The following is a 15,049-nucleotide window of genomic DNA, read 5'->3' on the forward strand; positions in this document are numbered from 1 at the left end:
CCAATCGAGCCCCAAAACCATATCGCAGCCTCCCAACTGTAACAGCCTTAAATCGGTTACAAATTTCTCCCCTTGCATCTCCTATGAGAACCCATTGCAGGTCGAGGTGCTCAACACCTTCTGGCCATTGGCCACTGTTATACTTAAGGGAGGCGTTCCCATCAATTGACAATTCAACCTTCTCGCTATGTTCTCATCGATAAAATTGTGGGTACTCCCACTATCAATCAGGATCATCAGGTTGTTGCCCTTGGCCTGTCCTCCTACCTTAATAATTTTATTATTGGCCACTCCTTTCAGGGCATGAATGGATATTTCTCCGTTGAATTCTATGCCCTCGTTGCCCCCATCTTCTTCTTCCTCAATCTCCTGGTTACTTCCATCATTCCCTTATAGCAGCAGGATCTACCTCTTGCAGGGTTGGCCTAGGGTGGTACTTGTCTCCACACCTAAAGCATAATCCTACTAACCTTCTTTGCTCCCTCAATTGGTCTCCCGAGGGTGCTGTGCCTTGACCAGCAACTCCCTTCATCCTGCTGGTACCCCTACCTACTTCTCGATTAAAATAAATTCCTCCTCCATTTTGGGTTCCTGCTCCATCCCCTTTGTCTGTTGTCGTTGCTTCTTCAACAAGGCTTCTACTACTAATTCCTGTAACCGGGCATCTTCCGATGCTTGAGCTACAGTTTGGGGTCTAAGTACCTTTACCATTGGTCTTAATTCATCATTAAGGCCACTCAAGTAAATTGACACAAAGTAGGCTTTAGAGGTAGGGGTTGTGTTGAATCATGTAAGACCTCAGCTCCTCAAAATGCTTTTGATACATCTCCACACTTCCCGATTGTCTGAGCTTGTTGAATTCTTCCACAATGTCAGCCATGCTTATTTCTCCAAACCTCCCACACAGAGCCTCTGTTAACTCCCCCCATGTCTGGTTTCGCCTTAGCTGTATCACTCCTTGATACCGGGCATCAACCTCCTCATTGAAGTAGGCGGCTGCCAGAGACACCTTCTGCTGCTCTAGGATATTATGCCATTTGAATAGCCTTTCGCATTCCTTATCCACCATCGTGGGTTAATCCCTTCGAACACTGGAATCTCAATCCTAGGGAGAGGAAACCCCTGAGGATGGTTCATCGGGTCTTCGGGTCCCCTTCCCAGTATTCCTTCTTCTCTGGCACCTTGGTTAATATCCTCTTCTTGTATCTCCAGCTCTCGACCAGCCCTGTCCCTTTGAAGGATAGGGTCTATCCCTTCCCTCAGAGGAAATTCAGGTGCTAGCCTTATCGGTTGTTGTCGGCCTAACATGGCCATGTACTAATGCATTTGTGCACCCAGTTCCTCCCGTACCCGTGTAATGGACCCTTCCAACCTCCTTTCCATTCCATCCATGGCATTCTCCACTCAACGATCCAGCGCAAGGATCGCCTCCTGGTTCCGAGTCGTACCTAGCTCTAATTGCTCCATCTTATTTTGACATTCCGCGACCACCACCCCAGTTTGCTGCAACTGGGTTTCGAAGTTCTTCATATGCGTTCCCTCTGCCATAAGTTGTCCTTCCCACCCACTGGCCAGAATAAAGTTTTGATACCAATATGTTATAACCCTGTTGTGACTACTACAGCCTTACCTCAATCCGAAGGGAATTGAGAAGGGATTCAGAACTCAACTTGGTATGGAGTTATCAGAAAGAAGAAGAACAACAAGGAATTTGAGAGAAAAAGAGAGAAGAGAGTGATATAGCTGAGAGAGAGAGAGAGAGAGAGAGAGAGAGAGAGAGAGAGAGAGAGAGAGCAGCTGGAGAATAGAATCTTCTTGATTGTTAGCATACCCCTACATCGCATGGAAGGTACCTTTATAAGGCCGTTGGAGGATATATTCCCGTGACAGGTGGGGCCCTCTCCCTTAACCGTGTAACAACCTTGATTTTAACCACCCTACTGGACCACTAACGCCTAAGGCTACAGTCGAAATGAAACATACAATTTAAAGGTCTTAATGAGCAAAAATTTAAAAGAACGACTTTTAGTAGACTGCCTTCGTGACACCATGGTCCTACTAGTAACAATTTACCCCTCCTTAACAAATTTCTTGTCCTCAAGAAATGTTGAGGAGGTTGGCAAATCTTGGAAATTACTTGAGCAAATTGGGCAGATACTCCCAGGTACTGCTATCTGCTAGGCTGTTATGCCATTTTACCATAACTCGTATTAGGTTTTCTCCTTACTTGTTTATCACCCTCCTATCTATTATGGCCTTAGGCTCCACCGTCTTGTTGATCTCCTTAGGAAGTAGAGGTAATCCAGGACTCACCTGTTGTGTGCCCACCGATTTCTTTAAAAGAGAAACGTGGAACACAGGGTGGATTTGTGATTCCTCTGGAAGCTGTAAGCGATAGGCCACCCTCCCAACCTTAGCCATTATGGGGAATGGTCCATAATACTTAGGGTTGAGTTTGGAGACCTGCCCTTGAGTTATGGACTTTAGATGAAGGTACCCTAGCCTTAAATACATCTCCTCCCCATCTGCAAATTCTCTCACTTCTTCTCCGATGAACAAATTGTTTCATTTTATTCTGAGTTGACACTAACTCCTTCAACTGTTGTAGATAGTCTTCAATCGTTGCTACAATAGTGCATTCCTCTATAGCAGACAAAATGGGAGGTTTGTATCCAAATAGGGCCTCAAATGGGGACACTATGGGGGAAGTATGGTGGTTAGAGTTATACCAAATACACCTTAAGTAGGTTTCCAAGTTTTGGTTCACCCTTTCAGTTTGCCTATTAGATTGGGGGTGGTAGGCTATGGACATATTCAACTTGGTCCCCAAAGGCTTCATAAGCTCCTGCCACATCAGGTTAGTAAAGACCTTATCACGATTCGGAATTATAGACTTAGGAGTAACATGTAATTTCACCACTTGATCTAGAAAAACCCTAGCCACCTCTTGAGCTATGTAGAGATGGGCTAGTTGTCGAGCGATAGGAAGAACCAGATCAACTTACTCTGATGAACCTACGTGAATTTCCCAGGGGTCATCCATCCTTTAGCTACCATAGCTCAAGCACGCTTAACTTGGGACTTCTTTATCCACATTCAGCCCAAAAGGTATCTAGATGGTGTTGTTTAGTTCCTTACTATCCTCGATATTATACTAGCTTCTCTAGAGTCTTTTCTTAGACCTGACCTTGGGCTTTCGTGGTATTACACTAGCCCTATAAAATGGGCAAATTTTGTTAGCTTATCAACAACCACCAATATGCTGTCTTTTCCCTCTGATCTTGGTAAACCCTCAATGAAATCCAAGGACACACCAATCCATGCTTGTTTAGGGATAGGTAGAGGTTGTAGAAGGCCCGGGTAAGCCACTGTTTCATATTTACACCTCTTGTAGGTGTCACAAGATAACACACACTCCTTTATGTCTGTTTTAAGCATGTGCCAATAAAACAATTGCTTCACCCGAAGATAGGTATTTTGAATCTTTGAATGCCCCCCCAAGGGAGACTCATGTAGGGCTTGCATTGTTCTCCTCTTAAGACCAACATTGTTCCTAATCACCAACCTGCCTTGATATCTTAACATACCTTCTACCAAATTGTATCCATCTGCCTCATTGGAACCCACAACCAACCTTTCTAGCAATTCCCTTACTTTCTCATCTCCCTTATAGCTAGTTTCTACTTCTTGGCACCACTTAGGAACTATAGTAGTTATAGCTGCTAAGCTTCCTTCCCCATGGCACCTTGAGAGTGCATCTGCTGCCACATTCTCCTTGCCCTTTTTGTACTGTATAATATAGTCCAATCCCATTAGCTTGGCCATCCTCTTCTTTTAAAGTTGAATATGCAATTTCTATTGCAACAAAAATTTCAAACTCTCATGATCTGTTTTAATTATGAACCTGACTCCCTCCAAATAATGTCTTCGTTTTTCTACAATTATTAATACTGTTAGGAATTCCTTTTCATATATATTGAGCCCTATGTGCCTAGGACTCAAGGCTTGGTTGAGAAATGCCAATGGCCTTCCTTCCTGCATCAATACTGCTCCAATTCTCGTCCCACAAGCATCTGTCTCTAAAACAAAGGGTTTGCTGAAATTAGGCAACCCTAAGATAGGCACCCTGCTCATAGCCTTTTTCAACTTCTCAAAGGTTTTCTTTGCCTTCTGCCCCCAACTGAATCCTTCCTTCTGTAAGAGCTTTGTTAGGGGTTTACTGATAACCTCATAATCCTTCACAAACTGGCGGTAATACCCGGTTAACCTAAGAAATCCCCTCAGAGCCTTTACCGTAGTTGGTTTAGGCCTAGCCATCATGGCTTCCACTTATGCAAATATGCTAGGGATTCAAACTGCTGTGCATGGAGAATAGTATCTTCTCTCCCAGTGAACTTGGGTAGCTGTGGGAGCTTAAACTTGGGTGGAAGGGCATGGCTCAATATGTCCCTGGAAAATGGGACTCTCTGGGGCTTCTTATCACTGGGCACTGTCCTTGCCATTTTTCGTTCAAAAACTTTCTTAGTTAGCTTCTTAATTTTTGAAGTCCAAGAAGCTGGAAGGGCTCCAAGATTGAAGTCCTGTGTTGGCCTTCGAGCATCCCTGACAGAGGTGGTGCTCCCAACTGTCTCTTCCTGTGCAACTACTTTGCCCGTGTTTCTATGCCTTTCTGCATATAACTCCTCAGGAATAAGTACGTGCAGATGTAACCTTAGCGAGGCCATTGACAATTGTGATGAATGTTGCCTTGGAGGTACTAGAGTCTACCTGGGTGAGGCACTGATCCGAATTACCCCCAAGGCAGGAGCCCTAGGGAAGTGAGCCTCTCTAGGAGTTGGCAAGAGTGAGTGCAACAATTCAGATAAATATTTCAAGGCCTTGGACTTTTCTTCATCGCTTCTCCTCAAATCCTCGTATCTCTTCTCTAACTCTTGGAACTTCTCGAGAGATACAGTATATGATCTCCTCAGTGTTCTAAAAATCGGGCTAGGCGCCCGCCTAGGCGCCGCCTAGCCGCTAGGCGGCTGCTGGCCGTCCCGAAATTGCCCTAGTCGGGCCTCCTAGGCGCCGGCCAGAGTAAACGTCCGGCTTGGGCGCCCAGGCGGCGCCTAGTCGGCCAGCGCGCCTAGGGCTTTTTTGGCTAAATCATAAATCGAACCTGTTAGCGTCTCCCCCTCTTCACTCTCTTCTCACCTCAACGCTGCTGCCTCAACGTCGCCAAGCTTCATCGGCCCGCCAGTAGCTCACCATCGTTGCTGCGTCCAGCTCCATCCTCGCCGCCAAGCTACATCGTCACCGCCTCTTTATCTGTCGCGTCCTCCTCGTCCTCGTTGCCTTAGCGCCTTCGCCCCCACCCCCGTCCTCGCCGTCGAGCTCCATCTCCGCCGCGGCAAGCTCCATCTCCGTCGACTCGTAACCTCTCTCTCTCTCTCTCTTTCTCTCTCTCTCTCTCTCTGTGGGTTGTGCGTTTTTGTTGCGTTTTTGGTTTGTTTTTTATTTTTTATTTTATTTCATTTTCTTTTCTATTTATATATAATTATTAGATTTATATTTAATTTTTATTATTAATTATATATATTCTATAATATTTGCAAAAAATCTGCTACTTGCTTATAGTATATTGATGTTTTTATTATTGGTTTATGTTGCATTATTAATGCTTTTCAACTTTGATTTAATTAAAAATAATATCAAATTACATTACAAAATTTAAAAAATAAAAAAAAATAGCAGTTTTCTAGGCTCCACCTAGGCGCTAGGCCCCAGCTTGGCGCCCGACTAGTGCCTAGCGCTTTTTAGAACACTGGATCTCCTGGCCCTTGATGTTCCTGGTGCTTCAGCCCAGATTTGATCACCTTTTGCGTTACTTGGTTGGTCGGGCTCAAGAACCTGTTTGGCAAGATGTCCTCGTTGTCTGGAAGGCTGCCTGGGGTGTGCAAAGGTAGGGTGTGCACAAGGGATAATTGTTTGATGGATCAACCTTGCTCCGGCAAATATTGTTCATTGGCCACCTAGCTCCCCTGTCTTCTTTGCGATGCTACAGGGCCTATGACTCGTGAACCTGGGGAAATAGCTGAAGGACGCTCCCCAATAGTAGCCTCTCGTTGTTCGGGGAGACTGGAATGTGTAGCCTTAGGTTGGGACACCCTTGCATGAGTAGACCTTGTTTTCCTCGCCATAGAGTTTGACTTTTTGCTCCTTTCCCATAGATGACACCAAATTATTGTTGTTGGAATTCAACAATTAAATTTATATGTCCTAGGAAATAGCTCAATAGGGTCCGACGAGGAAGTCCGGGGATAAGGTTTGTGCCAGCAAGGGGGCGCTGGCAGGCGCTTGGCTGGAGGATGGCTCGATCCGCTGTCCAGGAGAGCATAATTCTTAGGGCTGGGCTCGATTTGTTGTTTGGGAGAGCAAAAAGGATGCTCTAAGTCTTCGGATGTCTGAGGGGCTGATGGGTCTTCGAGAGACTTCTTTCTCGAAGACTTGGGTCTTTGGATGACTTGGCTCTGGGAGAGTTGTGAGAGTCTCTGGGAGGTGCAATGCTTTAGGGTTTCTGGATGAGTCTGCGGCACAAACATAGTTAGAAGGTAGACGGGGAACTCTCTTGCGCTGGCCCTCTGATGCCAAAGTTAGATGGCGTGATGCTGTAGAATGAAGTATGAATGTATGTTATGTGAGTCTTCGGGTGAGTGTCTCCAGATGAGTCTCTGGGTGGATTTGTATTTGAACTGTTAAGTTTGGGTCTATGGGTGCTCGATTAGGATCTCAATGGTGCGAAATCGGGGGGTATTTATAGGCTTCGATGGCTGGGCCACGTGGCAAGGCAGGACACGTGGCAACTTGACGTGGCCTAACTCTTCGGATGAGGCTGGAAGGCCTGAAGGTACCTTCGGGGATGAGATGCCCTAGAAGAGAATCCCCCAAAGACTCTTTAGGTGTTCAATGTTCAAGGCTGGTTCGGAAGACTCTTCGGGATGAGTCTTGGGCTTAGGGGTTTAAGGACTGGCTATTCGAAGACTCTTTGGAGTCATCGGGAAACTTTTGCTCAGAAGACTCTTTGGGGTCTTCGGCCTTTTTGGGTATTTACTTTGATTTTTTGGATTTTTGGTTTGATTTTTCTAGGGCACTCTCTCTCTCTCTCTCTCTCCTGAACTTCCTTAGCTCACTCCTTTTCCGGCTCATGCTGCTGCTTCCTGTTCATTGTAATTTCCAGAAGGCCATCAAACAACCTTATTGCCTGCCATAAAACCAATTATAGTGAAGGAGAGACACAAGGCTTCTTGAACTTCCTTAGCTTTCTCTTTTCCAGCTCTTGCAGCTGCTCATTGTTCATTGTTATTTCCAAATGGTCAACAAGCAACCTCACTGCCTGGTATAAAACCAATTATAGTGAAGGAGAGAGACAATGCTTCTAGGGAACTTTCAAGAAGAGGGACAAGACTTTATTCTAGTTCCCATTCTAGAGAAATTTGTTCAAAGGGTGTGTGCTAATTCCTGAGCCCTGCTTCTCATGGGTTGGGGGAGGGCTATATTTTAACACAACCTTACCCTTACTTTGCAAAGAGGTGGCTTTCATAACTCGAATCTGTAACATTCTAGTTACAAACGAGCAACCTTATTGTTGCTTCCAAAGCTTGTGCTCTCTAGAGAAATTATTTATTTGTTTGTTTTTCTTTAATCCATCTCTAATGTCTTGTTCTATTTTTGGGCTCTCGAATAACAAGTGCAGGTGATCTTTGGGGTTTCTTGCAGGTATTCCCAGATCTGCACTTGAGTTCACTTGATAATGTTCTTACACAAGGAATGAATCGGAAGAAAAAACATGAAGTATGTTAATTGACTTATTTGATTTCCTGGTTTCACATCCTTTTACCCATATTCCTTCTTATAGTTGCTTCTTTAGTCACAACTGTATTAGACAACATCTACCAACTCATACTTGGAAAATTTTGTTTTATGCACTCACTAATGAAAATCTTAGGGGCTGTTTTTTTCGTGTTTCAATTTTCAATTTTGAGTGTTTGTTTTGAGATTGTTGAAAACGTATTTTTTTGTCATTTTGAAAAACTGTTTCTCAAAACATAAAATTGGAAAACGTGTTTACTTGGAAATTTTGAGAAAAAAATATTTTATGATATTTTATTCAATGAATTTGATTGTTCAGTAAATTGGAACAGTTTAATACTAGTATATTATTAAGTAATATATACATTTTGAAGTTGGTGAATCATGTAATATTTTTTTTCTTGTTACAAAAATAAAATACAAACAAAAAATAAATTAACTTTGGCAAAAAATAGGAAATATATAAATAAAAATTAAAGATAAGCTCAATGAGAATGAGAAAATATGATTGTTCATGATAAATAAGATTTTATCAAACAGTTCAATAGCAAGTGGAGGACGGTTATAGGTTTAAATAATCATGGTAAAAATGAACACAGTTTGGACTCTAAACAATAAAATAAATCCACAGAATCATGTACGACTTCTTGAATAGTCATTCCACATTTGTGTAGCAATTTGATCCCTGACTTGTCCCATTTGAGTTGTTTGACTAGTATCAAAATGTATGACTTCTTGATCTTGACTTGCCTCGGGTATATCTTGAAATACCATATTCTCGGAAGAATACTCAACGAACAACCTATCTAAAGCATGCTTCTGACGAATAAAGTTATGTATTGCTCAACATGCAGTGGGGATTTGTTTTTACCTATTAAGTGGATAATTGGTAATTAATTTCAAAATAGGAAATCTTGCCTTCATTGTTCTAAAAGGCGCTAGGCGCTAGTCGGGCGCCCGACTGGGGCCTAGCGCCTAGGGCGCCTAGGCGGGGCTTAGGCGGCGACTTGGAAAATAGTGTTTTTTTTAAAAATTTTTTGATGCAATTTGATATCAAGTAAACCAAAGTTGGAATAATAAGTGAAATAATGAATTTAAACATTAAAAAACTTTAAAAACAAACTGTTGTAGATTAGTACTGAGGTCAAGATGACAAAAACAACAATAATACAACATAAACATTAAAACATATATGAAGAATCTAAGTAATATCTAGTTATCTTAGTGGATTTCTTCTTCTTCCTCTCCATATTCTTCTAGCACATGATCTTCATCAGACTCAAAATCAAATTCATGATGCTCTTGTTCATCTTCTTCTTCTGATTGAAAATCATCTTCATGAAGTTCTCTCATCCTAGAACTTCTTCGAGGTTGAAGCATGTCGTCTGCTCCAGAAGCTTCACCAACCATTTCCCAAGTGAGCCCCATACCAGGCTCAATTTCTTCATCATCTTCTCCATCAACGATCCATCCTTGTGCATTACTAGCATCACTAGCAAGTAGCACATCAACATTCCTCTCCTTCTCCCTTTTTTGCTTGTTCATCAGTTTTGCATTAAATTGGACAAAGACTAGATTGTTCAATCGATTAACATCTAGTCTATTTCTTTTCTTCGTATGTATCTACATGAAGAAAATGAAAGCAATATCAATAATTAACTAATTGATTAAAATATTGAAAACACTTTAAAATATGCACTAACCCCTTCAAAAGTACTCCAATTTCTTTCACAACCGGATGAACTACTAGTTAACGAGAGGATCCTTCTCGCCATTCGTTGCAAGTTTGGTGTTTGATTTCCATAAGTCATCCACCATTTAACTATATAGGTTAAACAAATTTGAAATTTATACACTAAACTAATATACGATAGAAACTAAAAAAAAAAAAGTCCTAAGGATTAAAGGAAGGAATTTTATACCTGGGTTATAATTATCATCATTTGTTGCACACTCTTGAATTGCCCATGACTTTCCAAAAACTCATTCTTTGCAAGTATATTTTGGCAACTCAACATTTAAAATATGCCCTTGCATGCGATCATCACCATAAAAAAACATCTCCACAGCATTAAAAAACCCATCCATCAGTTCATTATCAAATTGCATATCCATATCTTTGAACAAATAATATGGATTCAAAAGGTAAGCCGCAAAATACAATGGACTATCTAGCCTATCTTTCACTCTTGCATCAATAATTTCCATAATAGGCAAATAGTTCTTTTCAAGATTGTTTAAGGCCTCCTTAATATCTTTTTTTGCCTGATTAATCTCTCCATATAAAAAGCCCATAGAAGGCTTCTTATCTGCATCAACAATTCGAAACACCTTCACCAAAGGTGCAAAAACCTTAAGACATATAGTCACACCATTCCAGAAAGCAATGCTTAACACAGTTGCATAGGCTGCTTTCCCTTTAACAGTCTTTGACCACTTGCACTCCTCCCACTCAGAGCTAGTAAACATTGCCCTCAATTGGCTCTTTTTCTCCATTAAACTTTGTAGAGTAAGGAAAGAAGAAGCAAATCTAGTGACACCCGGTCTCACTATATCCCTCTTCTTTGTAAATGACCTCATTAAGGATAAGGTCTTATGATGTGCATAAATAAAGATTGTCAAACTCTTGGCTTGATCAATGACTTTTTTGTACCTTGGCAGTTTTCCAATGCTTTCAAGCATTAAATTGATGGTGTGAGTAGCACATGATGTCCAAAAGATATTGGGTCTCTTCACCTTCAATAACTTTGCCGCTCTCATATTGTTGGCAGCATTGTCAGTTACCACTTGGACAACATTTTGTGGCCCAACTTGCTCAATGCATTTGTCCACATACTCAAAAATGAGTTCACTTGTATGTGCCTCCTCTGAAGATTCTTTAGAAGAAAGGAAAGCAGTACCTGCATTAAAATTAACACTTAAGTTCATGATGCTCCTTCTTTTTCTATCACTCCAAGCATCTGTCATAATGGAGCACCCATTTCTTGCCCACTCTTCTTCATGCTTCTTTAACAAACCTTTCATCCTGTCAACTTCCCCCTTTAGCAACGTTTCCCTCAACTGGTATTGACTAGGAGGATTGAAGCCTGGCCCAAATTGACCAACTGCCTCAACAAACAACTTGAAACTGTCATTATCAGTGGCATTGAAAGGAATACTGTGCTCATAGACCCACCTAGCACAATATTCACGGACTGTCTGTGTCCTCTCTTTAAAGAGTGCATTGATATTTTGTTGTCTTTGTGTCATTTTTACACTTGAACCAGCTTCAGGGCTGATGGAGCTTGCAAATTTATCCATAGGGCCAAGTGTGCGGGGTGGGTTATTACTCCCTAATTCTTGCAATTCATCATCGCCATTCCCTTCCCCCTTTTCAGAAATATTGACTGTTGATCTCATCAGATCTTCTTCCTTTTTCTTATTCTTCTTTTTATTCCTTGCCTCCTCAATTGCATTCTTGCATTTGGCTCTATCATCTGGAGAAGCTTTTGGACATGCAGACACATTTCTAGAAATGTGGCCAATGTGTTCTTTAACTCGGTAAATACCGCCAGACATCACCTTACTGCATAACTTGCATTTGACTTTGTCCATATTCTTGGGATCAATTAGCATCCCATACTCCCACCCCACATCATTTGGCTTCCTTTTAAGAATTGAGACGGTAGCGGACGATGCTTCCGTACTCCCCGTTCCAGACATCACTTAAACTGAACAAAATCAAATCTGAAAATCATGTGGAAGTCAAAATCAAATCTGAAAATCATTGCTAACAGCCTAACACAAATCTGAAAATCAAAGCTAACAACCTAACACAGGAACTTAACATTGCTAATAGCCTAACACAAATCTGAAACTGAAAATCAAAATCATGTGGAAGATAAAATCTAAAAATCAAATCTGAAAATCGCTAACAGCCTAACACAAATCTGAAAATCAAAGCTAACAGCCTAACACATGAACTTAACATTGCTAATGCTAACAGCCTAACAGATTCTAAGTAGAATCATAATCAGGATGATCTTTCCAATGGACTAAGAACTTTCAAACCTCTCCATCCCTGGTAAAATAATCAGCAAATAGCATTAATTTTATCTTTGTGCACTGAATTTACTGGCAAAGGTAATGCAATGTAAGTTTGGGTAATGAAGTCTAGTTTGTGTTAAGGAGGTTCAATAAGAATCAATGAAAGGATCATCAGGTGACTTATCAAGGAAAAGAAAAAAAGAGAGAGAAGCTAACACAAATCTGAAAATCAAAATCATGTGGAAGACAAAATCTAAACATTGCTAGTGAAAGACATGGTTAATAAATCTGAAAATCATAGATGATGGTTAATAAATAGTTTTAAATACATAGTACATACTGTTAGTGATGATGCTTGAAGGCGGCGGACTGAGAGAGAAAGGGGCTCGGCGGTGGCAGAACACAGAGGAGAGGCGGTCGGCGGCGAGGGACGCGGTCGGCGGCCGGTGAGAGAGGCGGTGCGGTGGCCAGTGAGAGAGGCGACCAGTAAGAGAGGCGACCAGAGAGGTTACTCGGTGAGAGAGGTGGTGCGGTGAGAGAGGCGGCCACACAGGTTGTCGTTCCAGTAAGCAGCGGCGGCGGGTCCGGCGACGGCGAGGAGGGGAGCAACCGGCGACGCACCAAGATGAGACAACGAGAGGCGAGAGAGAGAGGAGGGGGGGAAATCTGAAAACGAAATGAAATGTAAACCTAAAGCTGAAGAAAAGTGTGGGGGGCGGAGGCCTAGGCGGTGGCTGCCTAGGGCTGCGACTGGCGGCTAGGCGGCCACCTCGGCCGCCTAGGCGCGCCTGGAACCGCCTAGTCGGGGGGCCGCCTAAATGGGCCGCCTCCCCCAAAAGCGCCGCGGCTGGCAGCCGCCCAGCCCGAGTTTTAGAACACTGCTTGCCTTTAAAATTCCAATGCAACGTTCAATAATGTTACGGCACGAGGAGTGTCTATAGTTGAACAATTCTTCCTTTCCACGCGGTCTTCCTCGTCCTACATAATCATGCAGACAATATCTTCGACCTTGATAGGGCAAGAAAATCAAGTATGTTTGGATAGCCAGAATCAACATACAACAACAACATATCTTGCCTTTATCTTACTATGTGGGGTCGGTTACATAAATTCTAGACTTACATGTATTTCTGTCTTTTGTCATATCTTAATTTAGGCTCATATACTTCATATCAAACTTTAATGTCTCTCTCAAAATCTTCTTGAGTCTGCCTCCTTCTTTTTGATTAATTGTTCCATTTCATCAACTCTCCTCATAGGAGCGTCTCTTAGTCTTCTTCTCACATAACCAAACTATCTTAATCTAGTCTCTCTCATTTTCTCCTTGATTGGCACTACTCCTACCTTATTACAAATAATCTCATTTCTAATTTTATCTTTGCTTGTATGGTCATACATCCATCTTAGCATTCTCATCTCCGCTACGCTCGTCTTTTGCTTATGCTGGTATTTGACTGCCCAATACTCTGAGTCATACAACAAAACTGGTCTTATAGTTGTCCTATAGAATTTTCCTTTTAGTTTTAATGGGATTTTACCATCACATAATACCCCCGATGCATTTTTCCATTTTAGCCAACCTGCCTTAATTTTATGCGTGACATCCTCGTGAATTTCTCCATCTTTTTGAATCACTGATCCCAAATATCGAAAAAGGTATTTTTTTTTTGGTATGATTTGGTCTTCTAATTTTATTATAACATCCTTCACTCTTGTATTCTTACTAAATTTACATTCTATATATTTTGTTTTCCTGCTACTTAATTTAAATCCCTTAGATTCTAAATTGTTTTTCCACAACTCAAGCTTAGTGTTCACTCATTCTTTTGTTTCATCCACCAACACTATGTCATCAGCAAATAGCATACACCATGGCACCTTTGTCTGAATGTGTTTAGTGAGTTCATCAATTACTAAAGCAAATAAGTATGGACTTAGTGCAGAATTTTGATGCAGTCCCATTGTAATTTTAAACGGTTCAGTATCCCCTCCACATGTTCTAACCCTTGTCTCTGCACCGTGATATATGTTTTTAAGGGCTTGTATATAAGCTATTCAGACTCATTTTTTTTCTAAAATCCTCCATAATACTTCTCTAGGGATTCTATCATAGACTTTTTCTAGATCTATAAACACTATATGTAGATCCTTTTGATGATCCCGATACATTTCCATTAGGCGTCTCAGTAGGTATATAGTTTCCATTGTTGACCTACCAGGTATGAAACCAAACTGATTTTCCAAGACGTCTGTTTCTTTTCTGAGCCTCTGCTCTATTACTCTCTCCCAGAGTTTCATGGTATGGCTCATTAACTTAATTCCTCTGTAATTTTCACAGTTTTGAACATCTCCTTTGTTCTTGTATATAAGAACCAAAGTACTCTTCCTCCACTTATTTGACATCTTTTTTGATTTAAGGATTGCGTTAGATAATTTCGTTAGTCAGGAGATGCCCTCTTTTCCCATGCATTTCCATACTTCTATTGGTATATTATCCGGTCCCACTACTTTATGGTTTTTTTATCTTTTTTAATACTTGCCTTATTTCTTTTGAACTTAAAAATGGCAAATGGCCTGAAAACAATTGTCACAACCCTAGGGTTTGTTAGGGTTGTGATAGGGTTTGGGAGAAGAAATCAGAATCGTAGGAGGGGGAAAATCAGTAGGAAGAGGGAGAGATATTGAGAGAAAGGAGGAGAAGTTGAGGGAGATTGGAGAGAGTCTTAAGAGAGAAAATCAGATTTCATTCATTCAAATCAAGTGTCCCCAATAAACTCCTAACAACAGTCGTATATAGGCATCATTGACTTCTAACAGCCTAACCATTTGCTAACAATATATCCTAACAGTTATTATAAACCTATTACAAGATTACCCCCCTTTTATTATATTCCTATTACAACATTGACCCTCCTATACTCCTAGGTACATGACAACAATAAAGCAAATAGGGCCTTATTGTTTGGTCCATGACGTTCTCTGTGGAGTTTGAATACACAGTGAGTGTATTGTTGTGACTTTTCACTGAACAACTTATTTACAAATGTTGAAAAAGATGGTGACTCATAGGAAGTATTTGGCATATTTGATTTTCGTAATTAGTTGATTGAATTGAGATATAGACATTGCTTATGGTGATGGAAATATGGAGGCTACTCATGTAGAAACTTTCCCT

The 15,049-nt window shown here is 41.3% G+C and overlaps 2 protein-coding genes across 10 annotated transcripts in view; one reads left to right on the forward strand and one right to left on the reverse strand.

Moving 5' to 3' along the window:
• Window positions 1–15,049, forward strand: part of LOC127792047 (uncharacterized) — a 73,818-nt gene that overhangs the window by 14,183 nt on the left and 44,586 nt on the right. For 7 of the 9 annotated variants that reach the window (XR_008021057.1, XR_008021056.1, XM_052322348.1 and 4 more), the window contains one exon: window positions 7,756–7,830. The exons of the other annotated variants lie outside the window; for them this stretch is intronic. Coding sequence is in view for 5 of the 7 variants with exons in the window: in XM_052322348.1 (XP_052178308.1) it covers window positions 7,756–7,830 (75 nt within the window). In the remaining 2 variants the exon portion in view is untranslated. The remainder of the gene's footprint in view (window positions 1–7,755; window positions 7,831–15,049) is intronic. 9 annotated transcript variants of the gene reach the window in all.
• On the reverse strand, window positions 8,494–11,351 carry LOC127792049 (uncharacterized). Its single transcript, XM_052322353.1, has 3 exons — window positions 9,771–11,351; window positions 9,552–9,670; window positions 8,494–9,471 (listed from the first exon to the last, which is right to left on the reverse strand). Exons 2-3 carry the CDS (start codon window positions 9,657–9,659, stop codon window positions 9,070–9,072), a joined length of 510 nt encoding a protein of 169 aa, XP_052178313.1. The 5' UTR covers window positions 9,660–9,670; window positions 9,771–11,351; the 3' UTR covers window positions 8,494–9,069.

This window comes from Diospyros lotus, chromosome 15, assembly GCF_014633365.1.
Source record: "Diospyros lotus cultivar Yz01 chromosome 15, ASM1463336v1, whole genome shotgun sequence".
In the NCBI taxonomy this organism is placed as follows: Eukaryota; Viridiplantae; Streptophyta; class Magnoliopsida; order Ericales; family Ebenaceae; genus Diospyros; species Diospyros lotus.

Bases quoted from the DNA above. Each gene is read 5' to 3' on its own strand.
- LOC127792049 (XM_052322353.1), bottom strand. From the start codon at position 9,659: ATGACTTATGGAAATCAAACACCAAACTTGCAACGAATGGCGAGAAGG. The intron at 9,472-9,551 runs GTTAGTGCATAT...TTCTTCATGTAG, and splicing joins ATTGGAGTACTTTTGAAGGG to ATACATACGAAGAAAAGAAA.